General features: G+C 49.6%; 3 protein-coding genes across 5 annotated transcripts in view; 2 read left to right on the plus strand and 1 right to left on the minus strand.

Annotated features, from left to right (window-relative positions):
- The first annotated feature begins 2001 nt into the window (after nucleotides 1–2001).
- Nucleotides 2002–4185, plus strand: LOC101069709 (glyoxal reductase-like). Its single transcript, XM_003977918.3, has 6 exons — nucleotides 2002–2125; nucleotides 2596–2845; nucleotides 2915–3060; nucleotides 3170–3309; nucleotides 3386–3544; nucleotides 3636–4185. Exons 2-6 carry the CDS (start codon nucleotides 2601–2603, stop codon nucleotides 3813–3815), a joined length of 870 nt encoding a protein of 289 aa, XP_003977967.2. The 5' UTR covers nucleotides 2002–2125; nucleotides 2596–2600; the 3' UTR covers nucleotides 3816–4185.
- On the minus strand, nucleotides 3893–7030 carry LOC115250644 (uncharacterized). The gene is made up of 4 exons (XM_029839920.1): nucleotides 6876–7030; nucleotides 6417–6572; nucleotides 5993–6213; nucleotides 3893–5916 (listed from the first exon to the last, which is right to left on the minus strand). The coding sequence occupies exons 1-4, from the start codon at nucleotides 6913–6915 to the stop codon at nucleotides 5779–5781; spliced, it is 555 nt and encodes a 184-aa protein (XP_029695780.1). The 5' UTR covers nucleotides 6916–7030; the 3' UTR covers nucleotides 3893–5778.
- A 747-nt stretch (nucleotides 7031–7777) lies between these two features.
- Nucleotides 7778–20654, plus strand: part of LOC101072884 (sodium/calcium exchanger 1-like) — a 44232-nt gene continuing 31355 nt past the window's right edge. For 2 of the 3 annotated variants that reach the window (XM_029839905.1, XM_029839909.1), the window contains exon 1: nucleotides 14680–14774. The gene's annotated coding sequence lies outside the window, so the exon portion shown is untranslated. Of the gene's footprint in view, nucleotides 7893–14679; nucleotides 14775–20654 lie in introns of those variants that run through there. The other variant, XM_029839907.1, reaches the window with a different exon arrangement.

The raw sequence follows: 20654 nt of genomic DNA on the forward strand, positions 1-20654 counted from the left end.
TACACCTATCCAACTGCTGGTTAACACTTAATTTCTAATCAGCCAATCACATGGCGGCAACTCAGTGCATTTAGGCATGTAGACATGGTCAAGACAATCTCCTGCAGTTCAAACCGAGCATCAGTATGGGGAAGAAAGGTGATTTGAGTGACTTTGAACGTGGCATGGTGGTTGGTGCCAGAAGGGCTGGTCTGAGTATTTCAGAAACTGCTGATCTACTGGGATTTTCACGCACAACCATCTCTAGGGTTTACAGAGAATGGTCCGAAAAAGAAAAAATATCCAGTGAGCGGCAGTTCTGTGGGCGGAAATGCCTTGTTGATGCCAGAGGTCACAGGAGAATGGCCAGACTGGTTCGAGCTGATAGAAAGGCAACAGTGACTCAAATAACCACCCGTTACAACCAAGGTAGGCAGAAGAGCATCTCTGAACGCACAGTACGTCGAACTTTGAGGCAGATGGGCTACAGCAGCAGAAGACCACACCGGGTGCCACTCCTTTCAGCTAAGAACAGGAAACTGAGGCTACAATTTGCACAAGCTCATCGAAATTGGACAATAGAAGATTGGAAAAACGTTGCCTGGTCTGATGAGTCTCGATTTCTGCTGCGACATTCGGATGGTAGGGTCAGAATTTGGCGTCTACAACATGAAAGCATGGGTCCATCCTGCCTTGTATCAACGGTTCAGGCTGGTGGTGGTGGTGTAATGGTGTGGGGAATATTTTCTTGGCACTCTTTGGGTCCCTTGGTACCAATTGAGCATCGTTGCAACGCCACAGCCTACCTGAGTATTGTTGCTGACCATGTCCATGCCTTTATGACCACAATGTACCCAACTTCTGATGGCTACTTTCAGCAGGATAATGCGCCATGTCATAAAGCTGGAATCATCTCAGACTGGTTTCTTGAACATGACAATGAGTTCACTGTACTCAAATGGCCTCCACAGTCACCAGATCTCAATCCAATAGAGCATCTTTGGGATGTGGTGGAACGGGAGATTCGCATCATGGATGTGCAGCCGACAAATCTGCGGCAACTGTGTGATGCCATCATGTCAATATGGACCAAACTCTCTGAGGAATGCTTCCAGCACCTTGTTGAATCTATGCCACGAAGAATTGAGGCAGTTCTGAAGGCAAAAGGGGGTCCAACCCGTTACTAGCATGGTGTACCTAATAAAGTGGCCGGTGAGTGTAGTTCCTAGTAAGGTCAAAGTTCGTTATGATCATATTTTTTCTTGACCTTTGGGGGTCATGAGGTGGATCCCAGATGCATGTGGGCATTTTTGTATCTGACTTGAGGGTACCCCAGAGCCCTACTACCAGAACACCTCCGAGACCAGGACTTCCACTTCTCAGTCCAGTCTCCTACAGACTGAGCCCACCCTGCCCCGAGTTTATGTTGATTCTACACTACTGATGAAATTAGCTCCTACACAAATAAAACAGACATTGTTTTTAGATAATTAGATATTTAGATATTTGTATTTTTTGCTTAATGAATAGGACAACACAAAAAGTATGTTATTTATTTCAATTTTACAGCCATTAAGTTAAAAATTATTAATGATATTATAGACTTATGCATGATTGCTAATTTTTCACTTTTCAAAAAAATGTACATAATTTGCAAGCAAGTGTAAGTGTGATCACTTTAGAATACAATTTACATTTTAAAAATGAAAGCAATCATGAAATCCTTGAAAATGTTTTTCATCCTTCACACTTTGAAAGGCCAGTGTTATTTTTATTAAAAGATCATACAGACAACCCTTCCCCACAAAAATTATTACGTTTGGTACTCATAAAATATATAAATATGTGCAACACACCTCACAAGTGCAGACTCTGCAGATCAGAAATAAGATAGTTCCAAAAGTTACAACGGGCTGCACAAATCCTACAAATGTCAATTTTGGCTGATTTTGCGACAATTTCCTCAATTGGCGGCATGAGAACGATCTGTGTCCTTACGGCGTCACTATGGTGACCCTAGCTCCCGCCCTCATCATGTCACGTGATCGGCAGTTGACTTCGTATTGCGGAACCGAAGGTATTTAAAAGTCATGTGCGCTAAACGCCATTATTCTACGCCACTAACAAAATTGAACGGGCTAAAAAGGTGAGAATCCACAACTTTGATTTACAGCTTCTGAAAGTAACTTTTGGTACGCTAAAATTCTTTAATCAGCGTCGCTGCATTTTCATACCAATGAAACAATAACTTTCTAGCTTTATGATACCGTTATTTGCAGGGTTTGTGGGACGTTCAGACATTTTACTGCTGCGACATTTGAGGGTTTTTGAATATCACATCACAACTGCATTAACACGACTCTCAATTTAAAGGATTCATGCCGAACATTCCACCATTTGTTGCTCATTTTATTGCACAGTAACTGCATGAAGGAAATTTTAATTGCACCATAGAATTTCATTGCTCAGTGTGACCTTTGCCATGCAGTAAACCTTCTTGTTGTTGAATCCTAATATTTGCAGGGTGAGAAAGTCGGTTTTATTTTTGAGCGTTTTTTTCCCCCATATGACATTTCAAGCAAGATTATATGAACAAAATCACATTTTCCTCTGCAGATAAGATGTCCTCCTCCACCTGTCACACTGTCCTCCTCAACACGGGGGTCCACATGCCCCTCTTGGGGTTGGGGACCGACAAATTGGTGTCTCCAGACATTGTGCACCAGGCAGTGGACGCCGCGCTGGCTGCTGGCTACCGGGCCTTTGACAGCGCCACAGTCTACCAAAATGAATCAGATTTAGGACAAGCCCTGAAGAAGCTCCTGCCTAAATATGGTTTGACTCGAGAGGATATTTTCATAACCAGGTAGCACCAACACTGTGAGCAGCACGTGTCTCCTGAAACCATTTCATAAAGTGAATTATCTCTCTGCAGTAAACTGGGTCCAAAGGACCAGGGCGAGAGAGCAAAGGAAGCAGCCCTCCGCAGCCTGGCCCAGCTCGATGTGGGCTACATTGACCTCTACCTGATTCACTGGCCCGGCACGCAAAATCGGTCCGTTTCTGACCAACGCAACTCTGGTAAAGACCTTAATGCTGAACCTCTATATCAGCGGCTGTATTAATTATTTGCGAAATATCAACTTTAAGATTGTAAACTCGCTTTCCTGAATCGCTGACTTTAACTCAGGCAACCGAGCTCAGAGTTGGGCCACGCTGGAGGAGCTGCACGCTCAGGGGACGCTGAAGGCCATCGGAGTCTCCAACTACACGCCAGCACACATGAGGGAGCTGATGCAGAGCTGCAAAGTCCCACCTGCTTTGCTGCAGGTATCATGCATGAGTTAATGAGGATTTGTGCCACTCACAGGGGGAAAAAAACACCATTTTCTTCCTTTTATGGTAGGTGGAGTTTCACCCCCAGCTGTGTCAGGATGAGCTGAGGAGTGTGTGTAAGGAGTATGGTGTGTGTTTTCAAGCCTATTCCTCTTTAGGGCGAGGAGAGCTGCTCCATGGGCCCGTGGTCCTGGAGGTGGCGAAGAATTGTGGGCGCTCACCTGCACAGGTAAATGTTCTCCCACCCCCACAATTAGCTGCTCGTGGGCTGTTTTAAAACGTTTCTCTGGCATTATTCTTTGCCCATCTCTTCCTTTCAGGTGCTGCTGCGCTGGGCCGTGCAGCAAGGCGTCCCTGTGCTGCCCAAGTCGTCGAATCCAGACAGAATAAGAGAAAACGCCGAGATCTTTGACTTCTCCATCAGTGATTCCGACATGGACAGACTGTCAGCTCTGGAATGCAGCCACAGGTACTGCTGGGATCCCTCGCAGGTGGTCTGACGCGCCAAAAGTGCCACTTTTTTATTCCAAGACCTTAATTTGCAAGGTTCATCTCGACCGTGGATTGAAACGCTCGCTTTAAAACCACTCTTAAGTTCTTTTTTATTCAGGACAGCATATACCAGAAGTTTCACAGCTGTAGAGAAAATACATTTACAAAAGTTGATTTGGGAAAAGAAATAAAACAGAATAAAATTTCCACCATACACGTCTTCTCTGGATTCAAGTAATATCAAGGATGGTTGCAAGAATGTGCCCAGGCGGGTGAGGCCTCTGGCGTGTACACTGCCGCTAATGTGCAGCGAAAAAAAAAAGATGCTAAGAATGAACTTTTCTGACAATTTTGCTGAAAATAAACCTCATTAACCATGTTTCCCATCAGCGTCGTTGGTTCTCGGCAATAAGTGAAAGCAAGCGGTGAAGTTTTAAGGCGCTATCTGGCTAAACGGGCAGAGTTATGGCCACCCCCACAGGTGACAGCATGTTCAGGGCACTTCACGACAGCGTGGACGTCCTTCCGCCAGGTCACGGGAGGTGGAAGCGTCTAACCTAACTGTAACACGGCTTTATGGAAGGGACGCTAAATGTTTGTCAGTTCAGATTACCAGCTTATCCAACGGGAATGAGTCAAAACAACATTGCCCTCGATTGTCTTGAGTTCCGGTTCAACGAAATGCCCTTAACGTTTGGAGAAAAGACAAAGATAACGGAGAAGCAACCCTTTAACCGACACACCAGACCACTTAACCACTCGAGGCTCCTTGCGGAGAATAAGACAGGATCACGAACCCATTACCATTAGTCACATATCAATCAACGATTCACAGACGAGTCCCAATCAGATTAACCCAGCGACGCGGGGCGCGCCAACCCGGACTAGTAGCGTCAAATCGGCGCAGCCGCACATCAGATCTTGCAGATTAGGACCTTATTTTTAACATTCCAGTGCAGATATAAAGATTTACCAGGCCAACAAGACAAAACTCTGATAAAAACCTCTGTATAAAGGTGAGCTAATTGCCGTCACCTCGACGCACTGGTGCAAACAAAGACAACCAAATGTTAGTGTCGGCTCCACGTACAGCAGTTAATTTACCCCCCCCCTCTTTAAATATGCACAAATCACTTACCACAACAGCCATAGATTGTACACTGCCTATTGCTAGGTTAGCCTGGGCGCTAACGCCGGTAAAATAGAAACCACTTAGCTCTACGCCCTGCCATATGCTAGAATGTCCAGAAAATATTTACACTTTAAAATTTCCACAGTTTTCTTTTTCCTCTTTCCTCGCCCGAGTTTTCTGTTTAAAAAGATAGATCTGCTATCGATTTGTGCTTGTAATGTCATCTCTCTGCGGCTAAAATCTAACCCTGAAGTTTTACAAAAGATAGAGAGATTGTCCTCGTACAAGATTGTTCCTCTTTTACGCAGTTTATGATCGTCCAGTTAAAGCACCAGAACAGGAAGCTGGATGAAGGCTTGGGTCGAACACTCGGAAAACCCAACTTTTTCTCACGCGCCCGCCCTGATTTGATTTGGCACAAAACTACAGAGATTTCCAAACACTCCTGTTTGTCGCGAACGCCACGATTTGCAGCGGACATCGGCGACTCGCCGCTGGAGGAAGCCACGCAGGGTGGAAGGGAAATCGGGAAGATGGACAGCTTAGTCTGACTTTGTGTACTGGAACCTGTCTCTTTTTTTTTTTTTAGTTTTAAACCTGTTTCCTGTGCTTCTGATACCACACCTGCCCGTATCGTTTCACAGTGTGTTGCCCACCCACACGTTTCACATCACAACCGACACAAATACGGAAAAAAAAAAAAATCTTACAAGTAGTAACCAATTGTGTTTAAAATTGATCTTTTTGGAAATCGATCCTCTTTTAGAGGTTCGGTTGTTCCGAATGGCTTCCTGCCCCCAGCGAACCTTCATATCCCTAACTCACGGCGCCCCCCCCCCCTACTCAGTGCGGTGCGTGTGGCCGTCGTGGTGGCCGTTCTCGCCCTCCGTCTCCTGGTGGCTGAACAGGTAGCTCCACCAGCTCCGGGAGTGGTGCATCGGTTTGGTCGATCCGGTGCTGTTGGTCTTCCTCATCCCCTGCAGGGCAGAGCAAACACATTTAAAGGCAACGCCCTTGAATCGGGGCCGCTGCTTCCGTTTTTGCCGCGCTCACCCCTTTATCCAGCAAGCTGTCGAACTCGTCGCTCATTCTCCGGAGCTGCCGGCCGTATCTCTGCGCGGCCCACAAGGCGGGAGGCGCTGACCTGGACCTTCCTCTGAACGGGGCTCCTTCCGTGGGCGTCCCGGCCTCATCCTCCCCGTTCCCCTGAAGCTCTTCCTCTCTGGAGAAGGTGGACGCCTGGGACTCCGAGCTGACCCTGGTCCGACTGGTACCTACGGAAAGGAAAGGGGTCTGTGTCAGCTGTTCCGGATCGTGAAGCGGCATAGTGGATGTCTTTATCCCGATTAGATGTCCCCACAGATGTCCTCGGGAGTCACATGAGGCTGGTGCTTCTGGACATTCAGTTTAGTGGGTGGCAATTAAAAGCGACCGAGCATTTTCCTTCATTGTTATTGGCTTTAAAAGGGTTTCCCACCTGTCAGTCTGAGTTCAGGTAGAGTCAGGGTGTGCCGCTGAAGAACCTGCCTCTCCTGCTCACTTAGAGAACTATTCCTCTCTCCTTCGTCCACCTCCTCCGAGGGATCCGAGTCGCTGTCGCTGGAAATGCTGAACCTCGTCGCCATCGTAACATCTGGAGGGATAAAGTTCAGGGACAAAATGAAAACGGAGAACCCAGAGGAATGATTATAGGGCCACTTCCTGCTATTATGGAGGGGGCAGAAGTCCGGGTCGCCATACAAATGTCAGCAGAGGAGTCCAATGATGAGGACAAGCGTCCAACAATCTCAATATTTTCCTAGCAAACATGTTGACTCCTATTCTACACACCCTAAAACGGCCAGGGCTGCCCCAAACACACCCATATCTCCCCATATCTATCCCTCCAAAGGTATTTACAGGACAACAACCCCGATGTGTTCACGGACCACCGCACCAGCGACGCTTAATTGAAGACTTTCCCCCGTGGTGGACATTCCTGCCGTCCACAAACGCCCGTGGGTCAACCCGGCGACTCGGAGGTTTTGTTGTTGATTGAGGAGGACAAAAGAAAGTTCGGCGGAGGGCGGAAGCCGCCGAGCGGCTCCACCGACCGCCGTGTTGTGTCAAAGGGGGGGTGGAAATAGGACCGCCTGACGGAATTTCCTACCCGAAGTTTTCTTTACTGCGTCAGCCGGGAAACTACCGGTGGCTGTTCGGCTCGGTGCATGCGGCCTCGGTGGTTGTTTTTGTAATCGGTGTCCTGTCTTTCTCGCCGTCCACTCCACTTCCCAGTTTGCCCAATCGCCGCGCCGCCGCTGCGCGCTGACGTCACTGTTGCGGGCCAGGACCGGGCGCGAGCTTTGTTTGTCTCATCCGGCCTCCCGTAGTGCTGCGAGCAGAGGCGCAGCGGAAACCGAGGCGCACAGTTTTTTTCCCCTTTCCCTCAACGGGCGTTTAAAATAATTTAGAACATAAATGTGCACTTAAGAGCTTTTGTAAGACATTTTTCTTTTTCCTTATTTTTATTTTTTTTGCTGGGGACTTCCTAGTACCTCGGACACCCTTCTTGGCGAGAATAATAATAATGCGCACCCTAATATTGGCATGTAGCAAGTGACAATGGCTGCATTTTATTTTGAAGGTCTTCGTAATAATATTTCATAAATGCTTGGTCTGAGGAGCTACATGCATGCGCAACCACGCACGGGCTAACCTGTTTGAGCTCGAGTGCGTCTATTTACTTTTTCTTAACATCGTCATGTTGACGTGTTTGTTGTTGTTCCGACCCTCATCGGTAGGTGGCGGTAGAACGCTGCACGTGGACGGTTCGGGGAAGCCTATTTCCTTAATAGGGAAATAGAAAAATTAGCTGCAGATTACATGCAAAAAGACCGATTGCCAGAGTTTTTTAACTGATACATATGTGTGTACGTTTTGTTAAAGACTGAGACTCAAATCTAAGTGAAAACACGTAAGTTTTTACCTTTAATATCATCTAAAATATTACATTTTCTTAAGTACTACATTGCAGGAAGGGTTTGTGTTTTCCTGATTATTATTGGTAAAGTATTTTTCAGTATTCATTTTAAAAAATGCTGTGGTTTTGGGGTTTTGTCCCCGAATTTTGGCATCATAAATCCAAGTATGCTGCTGTTTCCTCAATTGATTTAGTGCTTTTGTGCATTAGCTGAGCTCAGCTCTTCAGAACTCTTGTGCGCAAGAAGCCGCTGGTGAGATCGGGAACAAAACGAGTCAGTTCTGTGAAGTTGGTGAGAGTCACTCGAACCGGATAATCACATTTTGTCCCGTCTTAAAAAAAAAAAAAAAATCCCTAAAACAATCGACAATATGACGCGGATTCTTCTGATTCGGCTCAGGCAAACGTGCAAAAACCCGCGCGCTGGCGCGAGGATGGAGCGGCTCCAGATAAAGGCTGCAGAGACTGGCCTCTTTTCAATTCTATTTTGGGGAGGGATTATAGAAATAATACATGGGAGTTGTCTCTCTGTTTTTTTGTGTGCCTTGATTCGTCCGTATGTGAGCCCGAGCAAAGCCCCGCGTGCGTCAACTTTGCAGCATATGAGCCAGAGCAGGATCCGTTTCAAACACGCGCGCACGGTGGCACGCAAGCAGAAATGAGGTTTTGTGCACAGAACTGCTGGATTTAAGTGTAATCTGAAGGAGCCGTGCAATTAGCATCCATTTATATCTCCCTGTGCAAACCTCGCCCTGCCTCCCTGCCCCTCATCTGGAGGTTATTTTGGGAAGCGGAGGCGTGCGCGCTCCCACACAGTCTCTAAGCCGCCACACGAGTGTGTGTGTGCGTGTCTGTGTGTGTTCGAGAGCAGCCTTTTCCCAGTCTTGCTCACAAATATTCCTTCCAGTTTGATGCCACCATTTCTCTCCGTTCCGCTCTCTGAACGGGGGGGAGCCGAGAGAGGCGCTGGGAGTTGAATCCTCCGAGACAAGACGGCAAAAAACAAGTGAAAGGTCGGGGATGGAGGTGAGTGGACACGGGAGGGCAGACAGAACTCTGGAACATTAAAATCCACCCACATCAGAGTGGAAACACCCCCGATGGCTGGCTGAACATGTCTTTGGTCATCGCTAGGTGCTCATTATGTGGACCGCTCCCTGGGTGATCACAGGGCGTGCATATGGCAGCTTTCTCATCCCATCCACTCCACCCTTGTGCAGCTGGCTGGAATCTTTGGGAGCTCCGAGAGTCCCTACATGCGCCTTTTTATGTTTTACAGAGGTCAAAGCCTCCACACGCCCCCTGGTGGCAGCCAATTTCCCGACAAAAACTCGCCGTTGCCCAACCAAAACCGGCCCGTCGAGCGTGACGCGCGGCTTCCGACTCCTCACCTTCCGCTTATTTATTTTAGCCACCGCCGCCATCACATTTCCATCCCGCCGCTGAGCTAATCACTTAGGCCAAATTATGATGAATTAGCCGAGAAGCTCGGAAACGACCTCGGCGCGCCGCACTTTAATATACGGCGGTGCCGCTGCACTAAGCGAGACATTAAATTGCATTTGCTGCAGGCAGGGTTTGGCAGCCCTAAAACGTATTATCCAACAAAAGCTGAATGTACTCAAGGCAATTAAACACAACTGTAGCTAATGTTTGCACGGGTTACGCATATTCACAGTAGGAAACCCTGCAGCTGTGATTGTTTTACCTCTAAACTGTCAACGTGTTGGAGCTAGCTATACCGCCTCTGATCGGCTAACGGAGGATCATCAGTCCCACGCCATGGCGTCAAGCTAATTTTCACAACCGAGGTGCCTAACGAACCACCGGTATCTACGCCCGCCTCGCTTTCTATGCAACAAGTCTGCGCCGTTTCACGGCTCCGGATGTGGCATCGCACGCGCGGCAGTTAGCCTAAAGGTCAGGTGACGGGGGCCATCTGTGGACCGCGAGCCACTCGTCCTCGTTAGAGGGTTCAGCGCTACGCTCAGATGTCGATGTGAGGGAGGCGCAGTGGAGGTACTTAGCATCCACATAAGTGCAAATGTTGTCTTTGTTGTCCTCAGCTTCTCCGTGCCCCCCACCCGCGCTGCGAGCGCCATGGCGTTACATATTTTTTGCGTTTTCAGTCCCCCCGTCTATCTGGGTTGACAACTGAACTAGTTCACGCGGCGCTTGCTGGCGGATGTCGTTACTTCTCCTGTTTAATTGATGCCGTTTGACAGGAACAAGCTGCCTTTTTGGACTCCGCAGGACAGTTAGCGCCAAAGCTCGAGCACGCCGCAGCAAGAAAACATGCAAAGTCGGCTCTTTCCCGAGGCTGGAATTTCAGCCCTTTTTCCACTACAGTGGAACGGTTTTGATTTTCTAATGCGGTCTTTTACTCCAAATGATGAAAAAGTGCTGTTGAAACAGTTTAGTTGGGGGGGAAGAGCAGCTGAATGATAACATTAGCAAACTACTGAATGCTAATAAGAATTCCCGGCTGTGAGATTTCCCTGTCAGCATTTCGGAAATGGGGCAAAATAACAGTAGCATTAGCATAACAATAAAAACATCTACATAAAACAATAAAAACAGGGCCGAGATAGATGGGCGTCATTACCAGGGAAGGGAAGATACGCATTCCCCAATAAGCTAATGTGTTTCTCAAAGGCTTCTGGACGTCTCCATCGATTCCGATTCCCGGGGAACAGCTCGCGGTTTTCAGAGACTTCAAACAAACAGACGCTGGTTGCGTGCTGTTGTGCTTTCACTGTGACTCAGAGCGAACGGTCAGGAGCGCTTAAGGGAAGAAGAAACACCCGAGACAGAAGTGATGAATTTCACTTTCAGGGCCTTTTCCTCTTCCCCTCCCCCGCGACGCCACCGCTCGTATCGAACGCCGCGTGGCCCCTAGAGCGGCGGCACAGGTGCACCGTTGAGTGTTTTGCCACTTTAATGTGTGTTGAAGTGGAAGTAAGTGGGCATCTTCTCTAGCATCCCTCCTTCTACTGATGTGTCGCCGTTGCCTTTTGGTGCTCGTGGATCCACTGACTGATTTAACCTGAATAATCAGCAGCTAAACCGGTCTGGCGCTCCCCCCGTCCCCTCTTTGCCTCTGTCCCGACTCCAAAACCGAATGTTTAGGGACACATTTCAGCCGATTACGCTTCTTCATCCTGGTCATTAGCGGCGTAATACCCAAAAGAAGACAGAAACGTTGACAGCAGGCGCCTCTCCGCCGCCCGGCTCTCTCAATCCACCCTCGCTGGGGCCGAGGGTGCAGCAGAACCTTTATTACCCTGGAGGCATTTTCATGTCTGCTGTGGTAATTCCCCCATCCGCCTTCAGATTTTCCTGCCTTACTTCAGTTCTCCTCCGCCTCTTCTTCCTCATTTAGTTGGGTTTCACAGCTCCCCTATGGACCCTTCTCAGCGTGACTGTGGCGGCCCAGCGCATAATTAGCAGCCAACGCCGTCTTATTTGACGGTAGATGTGGCGGGATTACCCGTCGTCATCAACGCCACCTCTACCAGCCTCTAACTAGCAGGGCTAGGTTTCTTTATTGGTGCTTCTGCTTAGTAACGGGAGCCAAATGTTGGGAATTTGGAATCATCGCTGACTTCCTGTTACCTTAGACATCACCCGACACTCGCCCCAGACGATACCTAGCGTGCCTCATGGCCTCGTTAGCAGATGCCATTAGCCACTGTCTGCGATTGCATCACTAAATTACTTGCGCAAAAGTAATTTACGTGTTTGTGCAAGGTCTCTCGGGGCAGCTGTGTGGTGAAGCCACAGATGACCAATCAAATCCGCACAACCAATTGCACAATGGAAAGCGCGCGCAGGCCGCGTGATTCAGCACAACACAAGGGCGAGCATGCTGCATGGGCGATTACTCAGGCTGCAGCTACAAGGAGACAAATTAGTGTGGAGAAGAGCTAAAACTGCTTTTGATCGGTGCCAACTCTTTGTGTGCAAACACGGCGGAACGCACGAGGAACAGGAGGGCGCGCGTTTCATCCTAGAAATTGGTTTGAAAGCACTTTGTTCAAGTCCCTGAAGAAAGATGGAAAACAGGTGCTTTAGCTGCTTGGAAGCTCTCGGCTTGGCACTAGCTTCTAGGCAGCCAATTAGCTTAAGCTAGCCGGCATGTCTGAAGTAATATCCACGGTAAACGCGTCCTAGCTCCCTTTTATCCTGGAGAATGGATCAGATTAAAAAAGGGGCGCCCAATGTCATAGTTTACAGAAATAACATAAATAATTGTTAGCATTAGCAATTGTTTACATCGGACACAACTCTGAACAACAAAACACGCTTTTGATGTCATGAATAAGTGCGTTAAAGTGAGTTAAACTATGTTTTTCCTTAAGCTTTAACATGAGAGGCTGAAGCGAGTCGCAACCCAAGTCCCTAGCTAAAGAAATTAATATTTCATGGGGATCAGCAATTACCCTCCAGGCGGCAACAGCTTGCACATGCTACGTTCAAAGGCGCCTTTAAGCTCGTCGTTGTATCGAACTAAATTACAGTAGTGAGAAAGTGCGCTCTGTGTCATCGCCATAGAAACCAGGCATTAACGTAGTTTCTTTTCCCCTTCCTGAAGATTTCATTCTGGTTTGTTTGGCAATGCAGCGGTGAGGCGGGCAGGATGCGGCTATGGGGGAGGGTTAGCGTGACGATGGTTGTGTTCTGCTCCTCCAAACAGATGTTTCACTTGTTCGCTGAAAATTAAATACATCAGAAATAATGATAAAAAGAATATGAAGCCTGTTACGCTGTGAGTCGAAACTCAGGAAATAAACAGATCGTTTAGCAGCTTTTACAACCAGCGGAACAATTTTTTTTTCTTGTTTTTGATGTTTTTTTGCTTGTTGTTCTCTCATGGTCCGGTCTCTCTGCTAAGCTAAGTAGATTAGCATCTGACTGTGATTGTTAGTCGACCCTTTGCGTCATTTGGTATGCGTTAATCTCATTTCGAGGCCTTTGTGTGTCAGTAGGGGCCGCTAATACCAGAACAGTTGCTTCTGGTCCGGTTGGTCCGGTCTGCTCCGTGACTGTGTTGCTTCTTTGTTAGAGAATTCGTTTTAAAAACCCCTCAAAAAAACGCGAGGCTGAAAGTGGATCTCGACCGTTATGCCTGGGAAATATTCCGAACAATCACAACCTCCACGCTAGGTCCCCCGATATCTGTCCGTGTCCTTGGCCTTTTCCTCCCCGTGCAGCATCTGATGGGATCCCACATTAGCATCTGCACAAGTGCTCGCTCGTGCTGGCCTGTCAGGCCGATTTGCACCGTCGTTAGCGTGTGTGCAACGATGAATCATCTCGCGTTAGGCCTCCCCGAGTGCGATTCGGGCATGGTTGGATGTGTGTTCTGCAAACCTAAGCGTTGGGCTCGCCTGGTGATGGCGTCCCCGCGGGGAGGGTGAATTAGCTCGCGGTCGCGGTTCTGTCTCATGCTTCACCATGAGACAGAACTCTGATCAACTGTGTCCAAAAGACCGATGGGGTAAAAGCACCCCCTTCCGCTCATTATTTACACCGACTCTGCCGCTTCTCCTCCTCCTGCACTGTTAGCCTCCATCCCCAGTGGCTCGCTCACCCTCATACATCTCCTGTCTCGCTTGATAACGTCCTCCTCCGTCTTCTACCCGCAAAAAATCGAGGGGGAAGGGGCGACCGCTTAGCTAATCGGAAAATCGCCTTCATAGCTGCATCTGTGCTCGTCTTTAGCGGGATTGTTGTGTGAGTGGTGCTGGTTTGAATATGAAAACAGAAAAATGTAAATTTAATTGTGTCTTGTCTCAGCGGGATTGTTTGTTTTTAACTCAAAATGATCATTTTAAAAGTGGAGAGCAGATTTTTGCAGCTGCTTGCTAAAAAAAATAGAGTATATGAATAAAACTAAACCCAAAAAAGTCTAAAACCTTTGTCGGTCTTTATTGGAGAAGACTTCAATTCTGTCCTACTCCATTTTAAACTACTTTATTACAACCACTCACAGCTTAACGAATACCTTACCTTGGTTATTCCTCTAAAGTTCTGAAATACTTCACAATTTCAGTGCAATTGTATAACGCATCAATTGTTTCCATGTAGCGATGCTATTATTGTTGGGTTCTGGAGCACCCCGTTGTTAAATGGTGACATATCGTTGGTGAAACTCGCAGCGTCCCCAGTTTGGTCCGCGCCGAGCCACATGTGGGCCGCGAGCCCCGAGTTTCACCACGACGGTTACTTTCCCCCAACTTTGTTAGTCAAATGTTAACAGCAATGGTGTTAAGATAAAGTCCCTTTCTCTCAGTGACAGTAATAAATTACCAGTGTAATAGATTACTGAGAAGTTGCTAGTTTAGCTTCGTGTCTTCAGTTATGTGATTGGGTTTAGGGTTAACTCCACCCCTCCCCTCCAGGTCACTTTCTTTACACACGCACACACACACACACACACACACACACACACACACACACTTGTAATTATGCATTTATGAGGACTTTCTCGGACATGAAGCATTCTGGTCCCCTAACCCTCCCATCCAAACCCTAAAACCTGAACCTAAACATTCAAACCCAGTCCGAACCTCAAACAATCCTTTGAAGTGATGAGGACCCATAAGAATTCCCCCACTTCCCAAACCTGTCCTCAATTTGCCAGCATAACGCGTATTTTGGTCCTCAATATGTAACGAGTACAAGAAACACACACACGCACAGAGAGCGCACACACTCGTCACCCCCCCCCCCCCCGTGTCTCTCTCTCCGCGCGTCAGAGGAGAAGATCCCTTTATTTCGCTGCTGAATGAGCGACCGACCGGAGGAGGAGGATGAGCAGACAGGCAGAAAAGGATGAGTGAATGAGCGGATCCTGACCTGGGAACCGAACCGGTGAGCTGGCTCAGACGGCGTGCGCATCTGAATGTTCCGCTTATTTCCCCCCCTCCGCGCGTGCGTCCATTTAAACAGTTTGGTCGCGTCCTAATGCCGTGTTATATGCGTTGGATATTTGGAAAGGCAGACGTGGGGTTTGGGGAGGGAATGTGCCAGGCTGGCGGCGGCGCAGTCACCGGCACCGTGCGGGTCTCGCAATTCGGCGCTTGCGTGCGTAAATCCTCCGGATGAGGTGGCAGTGGGGGAGAGAGTGGGCAGCTGGTGGCAGGAGGCAGATCAGGCTGCAGATCTGGGAGAGACGGCGGTGGAATCTGCCCGGACAGGCCGGGTCCACCTGGCGCGTAGTGGCCAGGAGATGCCTTCGACGAGGCGGCGACGTAGCGCAGGCAGAGACGCGGGTCTGGAGCGTGCCCCGGTCAGGGGGCTGGACGGAATCGGGGGGGGGGGGGGGGGGGTGTGAAAGAAAATGACGACGCATTTGTCCAATCTTTTAAATTGAGTTCATGCGCGATGAAGCCACGCGCGTTTATTTAAAACGATCCATAATTCATCGGGGAACATGTTCCAACAGCTTGGATGTTTGAATTATTAAGGGATGGAAGAATGTCGGAGGCTCATTAATTTGAATACATATTGGGGGAAAACCCCGCTGCATCGCTGATGTCGTAGACTTCTGTCTTTTCTTTATTACTGTTACTTTATTGCCGACGTTCGGCTGTGATTCCGAAACGCGTCTGCGCGTTTGGAGCCTAAAATACCCAGACTTACTCTCCCTCTAATCCATTAATGACTTAATCAAACTCTTCCCTGCCATGAAAGGTGGTAACCTACATCTTGGCCTCTATTCCTGTCTGCTGTAATCTGGTTATGTTTGTTGTTGGCGCTGCACGTCGGGTTTTTCATGCGGCCCCGACTTATCGCTGCCCCCCCCCGGTCCCGGTGCTGTCGGTTGTAGCGTGTCTACAGGGGCAGGAAAGTCCCCTTGGTCATAAGCTGCTAGTGTGTGTGTGTGTGTGTGTGTGTCATCATAGCAGCGCTGTGAATGTAAACATTGTCGCATTTAAACAGTCCTGTTGGTGCCGTCGTGGAGGTCAGACTTGGTTCTTTATGGCCCACGTCCAGGCCTCCTGCCAGGACCGGAACTGCTTATATGCCCTGACTGAATCCCAAAGGCCCCAGTTTACAGTGGCAGATATTAGCCCCTGTTATTGGGTAACAATGGCCTGCTGGGGGAATTGATGTTATGTAATGCAGCAGCCGGGCCTGGGTTAGAGTTCTGGTGTTTGGGAGCCCATTCTGGAGCTTCTCCGGTGCTGACTGTTGATCTGAGCCCACCTTTTTTTGGGAGGGGAGGGGGGGCAATCATGGTTATACTTTCCTTCCAGTAACCGTCCAAACTGCTCCTTGGTTGGTCCAGCTGTCATCGGGTTTTAGTGGTAGAACAGCAAATCTGGATCTGGCCTGTTGTAGAAATACATAATTCAACATTTGGTGGCTCATATCTCTGATATTTGCAGGTTTTAATGTCTTCGCCACTGTTGTGCATAATTGGAAGTCCATACTTTGAAGCACGCACTTCCCCCACTCAAGTCAAGGCTGATGCTGGACCGAGCAAGTCCACGTCCGCGTACTTGGCAGTACTCACATACTGGAACAGGACTCTTGTTGGAGGACGTTTCACACTTACTCGGCACGTCCTCAGGTCACATGACCACATTTTTTTGAACCTCCATCCAATGATGTGACCAGAACTTTATCAGTCAGCTTCTCGCTAGGGGTCACCAGGAGCCGGCATGCGTTGGCTATTGGCTTCGGCTCTAAAGGAGGGCCCCCCGCCGCGTCGACCCAGTAAAGGCTAACGCTGACCTAATCCCTCCCTCATCTCTCTCCTGGGGGCCACAGAGGCCCATAATATCGCTCATTTCGCTCGATCACCGATCGCTCCCGGGGAGATTCATGTGACACCTTTACTGCCAGACGGTTTCCCCAGCCAGGCAACAGCCCCTGTCGCGCCGCCGCCACCCCCCCGCTCGCCCAACTGATTTGGCACCGCCGTGTTACTCGCTTCTCCAAGGTGACGTATGACAAACGGAGGCGTTGTCATCCTGCAACGCCGTTTAACCTATTAGCCCTATTGGAGGGGACGGCTGGACGTCCTCGCTAACGTTACGTGTCTTTCAGAATTTAACAGGTTGCGTAACAGCTTCGCTTAGACGCATCCCATAATGATATTCAGTCCATATACTTATTATTTATAGAGAGAAACTTGAGAGCGAGCCCCTGGCAGAGGGAAGCCTTTCGCTTAACTCTGGTCTACAGAGTGACAGTGGAGATTTCTGCAGATGGGTCCATTACAGGCGATGCTCATCCATCAGGTACGGAGGCATCCATCACTGGGGGGGGGGGGGGGGGGGGGGGGGGGTAAGAGGCAGGGGGGGGCAGGAGAGGAGGAGAGGAGCAAAATAGCCAACCTAGCAAAGGGGAAACAAGGGGTCTCCAGCCAGGAATTGAACCCATGCTAGTCTGTCGTAGCTTCTGTTGCTAGCGTTAGCGCAGGCCGTCCCCGACACCTTGCTGCTGTTGTCGACCGTTCAGAAGGGGCAGAGCGCTTGAAGCTGCGAATGGGATGCGCGAGGCGTCCAATCAGCTGTGGAAAGGGCTGAAGGAGAGGCTCTCGTGGACGGGCTTTCGATAGGAGCGGCGAGGTAAGCGGCGGCGGAGGCGCTGACGTGGAGCGGAGCAGCGGGGAGTGAGAGTGTTTGGAGGAACTGGTTGAATCCTGTTGACTCTGCTCGGCCCTGTTAATTCCTACCTTCTCCACCCTCTGCGTGCAGCTTCCACTCTCTAATTTTCTCCGTCCTCGCTCTCCTCCCACTGCTTTGGCGCTCCTCTCCGTGGCGTCCAGGAAAAAAAGCTTATTTTCAATAAGCCAATACTCCTCCGAGCTCGGCGGGTGACCCTCTGTTACAGTCGGATTTATTGAATCTCCTGTTCCGCATTATTGCTTCTTACGGAAATCCGTACTCGGCCGACAATAAAAGACTCGGCAACCTTGTTGGAAGCTGCAGACGCGTCCGGGTTATCGACCTGCGGAGCGGCAGGTGGTCGGGAGGACAGCTTCCCACCCGATCGCCCTCTTTTATGCAGAATTTGACCCCCTTTCGGTGGCGTCACCCCCCCCCCCGGACTTTATGTTGGCTGAAATTTCACCTTGTTCAAGAGCACAAGTGAGGCTTTAATGAATCTTCTTGATTTTTTCCGATATTAATGCTAATAAATAAACAAGGGAGTAAAGTTTTCCACACTTTCCTGCAGAGGGCTGCACACGATCAGCCCCCCCCCCCATCTGTGACTCTCCTCCTCCCTCTGGAATCATCCCGGAAGACCACGGCGAGGCACATTAAGACGCGCTCGCAGCGGCAGTGACTTTCCCACCTCTGGGCCGTTTGGAGTCATTAATTAACCCGACTCGCACGTCTTGGGACTGTTGCACTCCTGGGGGGGGACGGGGGGGTCGGCCGACATGCTCCGCTCCACGGCGCTAATCATGACGACGACTCGCTGTTAACGACAAACAGGGTGTTTTTTAAGTTTTATATAATACTTTAAGGATGAATAATGGGTATTTCCATGTTTTTCTGCTACTTTGGGCGACCGTGTTTTTCACGTCTAGGTCGGATAATTAGGGACAAAATTTCAGCCACGTTGCAGTAATTTTATGTGTGAGAAGCATGTTTACATCCTGTTTTTTTCATGTTTTGAGCCACTTTTTCAGTGTTTTTAAACATTAAAATTGGCCACCAGGTGGCAGTCTTCAGTGACATTTAGGTCAAAGACACCTTATTCTGGCAGCCTGACATGGTGGTAATATTTATTATTAACCTCCTCTCTCCTCCTCTCCTCTCCTCTCCTCTCCTCTCCTCTCCTCTCCTCTCCTCTCCTCTCCTCTCCTCTCCTCTCCTCCTCTCATCCCCTCCTCTCCCCTCCTCTCCCCTCCTCTCCTCTCCTCCCCTCCTCTCCTCCTCCTCTCCTCTCTCCTCCTCTTCTCTCCCCTCCCCTCCCCTCCTCTCCTCTCTTCTCCCCCTCTCCTTCTCTCTCCTCCTCTCCTTCTCTCTCCTCCCCTCCTCCTCTCTTCTCTCCTTCTCTCTCCTCCTCTCCCCTCCTCCTCTCCTCTCCTCTCTCCTCCTCTCCTCTCTCCTCCCCTCCTCTCTCCTCCTCTCCTCTCCCCTCCTCTCCTCTCCTCTCATCCCCTCATCTCCTCTCTCCTCCTCTCCCCTCTCCTCTCCTCCTTCCCTCCCCCTCCTCTCCCCTCCCCTCCTCTCCTCTCCTCTCCTCTCCTCTCTCCTCTCCCTCTCTCCTCTCCTTTCCTCTCTCCTGTCCCCTCCTCTCCTCTCTCCCCTCCTCTCCTCTCCTCTCCTCTCCTCTCCTCTCCTCTCCTCTCCTCTCCTCTCCTCTCCTCTCCTCTCCTCTCCTCTCATCCCCTCCTCTCCTCTCCCTTTCTCCTTCCCCCTCTCTCTCCATCTCGCTGCTCCTCCTGTTATTCACCTGCCGCTTCGCTCCGCTGGTCTCCTTCAGCCTCCTCACCTCGCATCCTACTTCTCTCCCTCATCCTTCACTCCTCGCTTGTTTACCTCCTCCCCCCTCTCCTCTCCTCCCCCCTCTCCCCTCCCTCCCCCTCTCCTCCGTCCTCTCTCCGCCTGCTCCCCGCCATCCCGCTCGCGTGCTGCTATCATTCCCGTTTCCTCCTGCCCAGCTGCTTTGCCGTTTTCCCCGCGACATTTATGAAAACCAATTTGCTTCCCTGTCCCCTTCCATCCTCTCTCAATCTCCTCTCCCGTTCGTTTGTGCGTAATCTGTCGCAGCGGAGAGCTGGAACCTCGCTTACATAATCTGATCAGCGTCCCCACAGATACGCCGGCCTCCCGGCCGCGTCGCATGCATGGCTGCAGGTTGTTTTAACATGCAACCATGCAACCATGCAAACATGCGTCCCATCCCTGCGAGCGCCGGCCGGCTGGAGCGTGCCGGTGATTTTCTGATTGGATTAGAGGAAGGACGAGGATGATAAGTGCTAAAGTGATAGATGGGAGTGCAATAAAAATGAAAGGAACTGGGAATGGATGACACGGGGCCCCTAAATACCCATAATCCACTCTGTTGCCGTGCCACCGCAGGCTCTCCGCCTCCCTCCGGGCCTCCTCCTTTGCTCAAACATCACTTTAATATATTTTTAGGCGTCGCCGCGCTGCAGTGTTAAAAATAGCAAAATCAGGAAATTTGAACACTGCTAAAGATTCAAATGAAACACGTGAGTTTCACCTCCGCTGGATCCGTTCTCTCACTCTTCATCGCACCTCATTGCAATTAAATGACATTTTCTGATCCACCTCACACACAATCGGAGGTAAACTGGTGTAAATCTGATTGACAGCTGAGTTGCGCGTTGTATTAGGACCTCGCAGCATCAACGGAAACACATTTTCAGCTTTTCTATCCTTTACAAACTGTGTTTGTGGGACATTTTTAAGGGATTGTGTTGAAATATTGACGAGGTTGTTTAAGCATCGACACAAACGCACTCCACATTCCAACAATCGGCCATCGGTATCATGGCCTCTTTGGACATTAAGCATTTCCCTGTGACACATGCAGCGTGTGCATGCGTGTGCATGTGCCCGTGCATGTGTGTGTACAGGGGACGTGTGGTTGGGGGGGGGGGGGGGTGTGACTTCCACTTCCTCTACAAAAAAGAATCAAAGGCACATGTGTTGCCACTCTGCTGTTATCAAACTCTACCGCTACTTGGCAAACATACACACACACACGCACACGCACACACACACGCCATCATTGGCAGCTTATCATGCCACCACGGGG

The sequence above is a fragment of the Takifugu rubripes genome, chromosome 8 (genome assembly GCF_901000725.2).
Source record: "Takifugu rubripes chromosome 8, fTakRub1.2, whole genome shotgun sequence".
Lineage (NCBI taxonomy): Eukaryota > Metazoa > Chordata > Actinopteri > Tetraodontiformes > Tetraodontidae > Takifugu > Takifugu rubripes.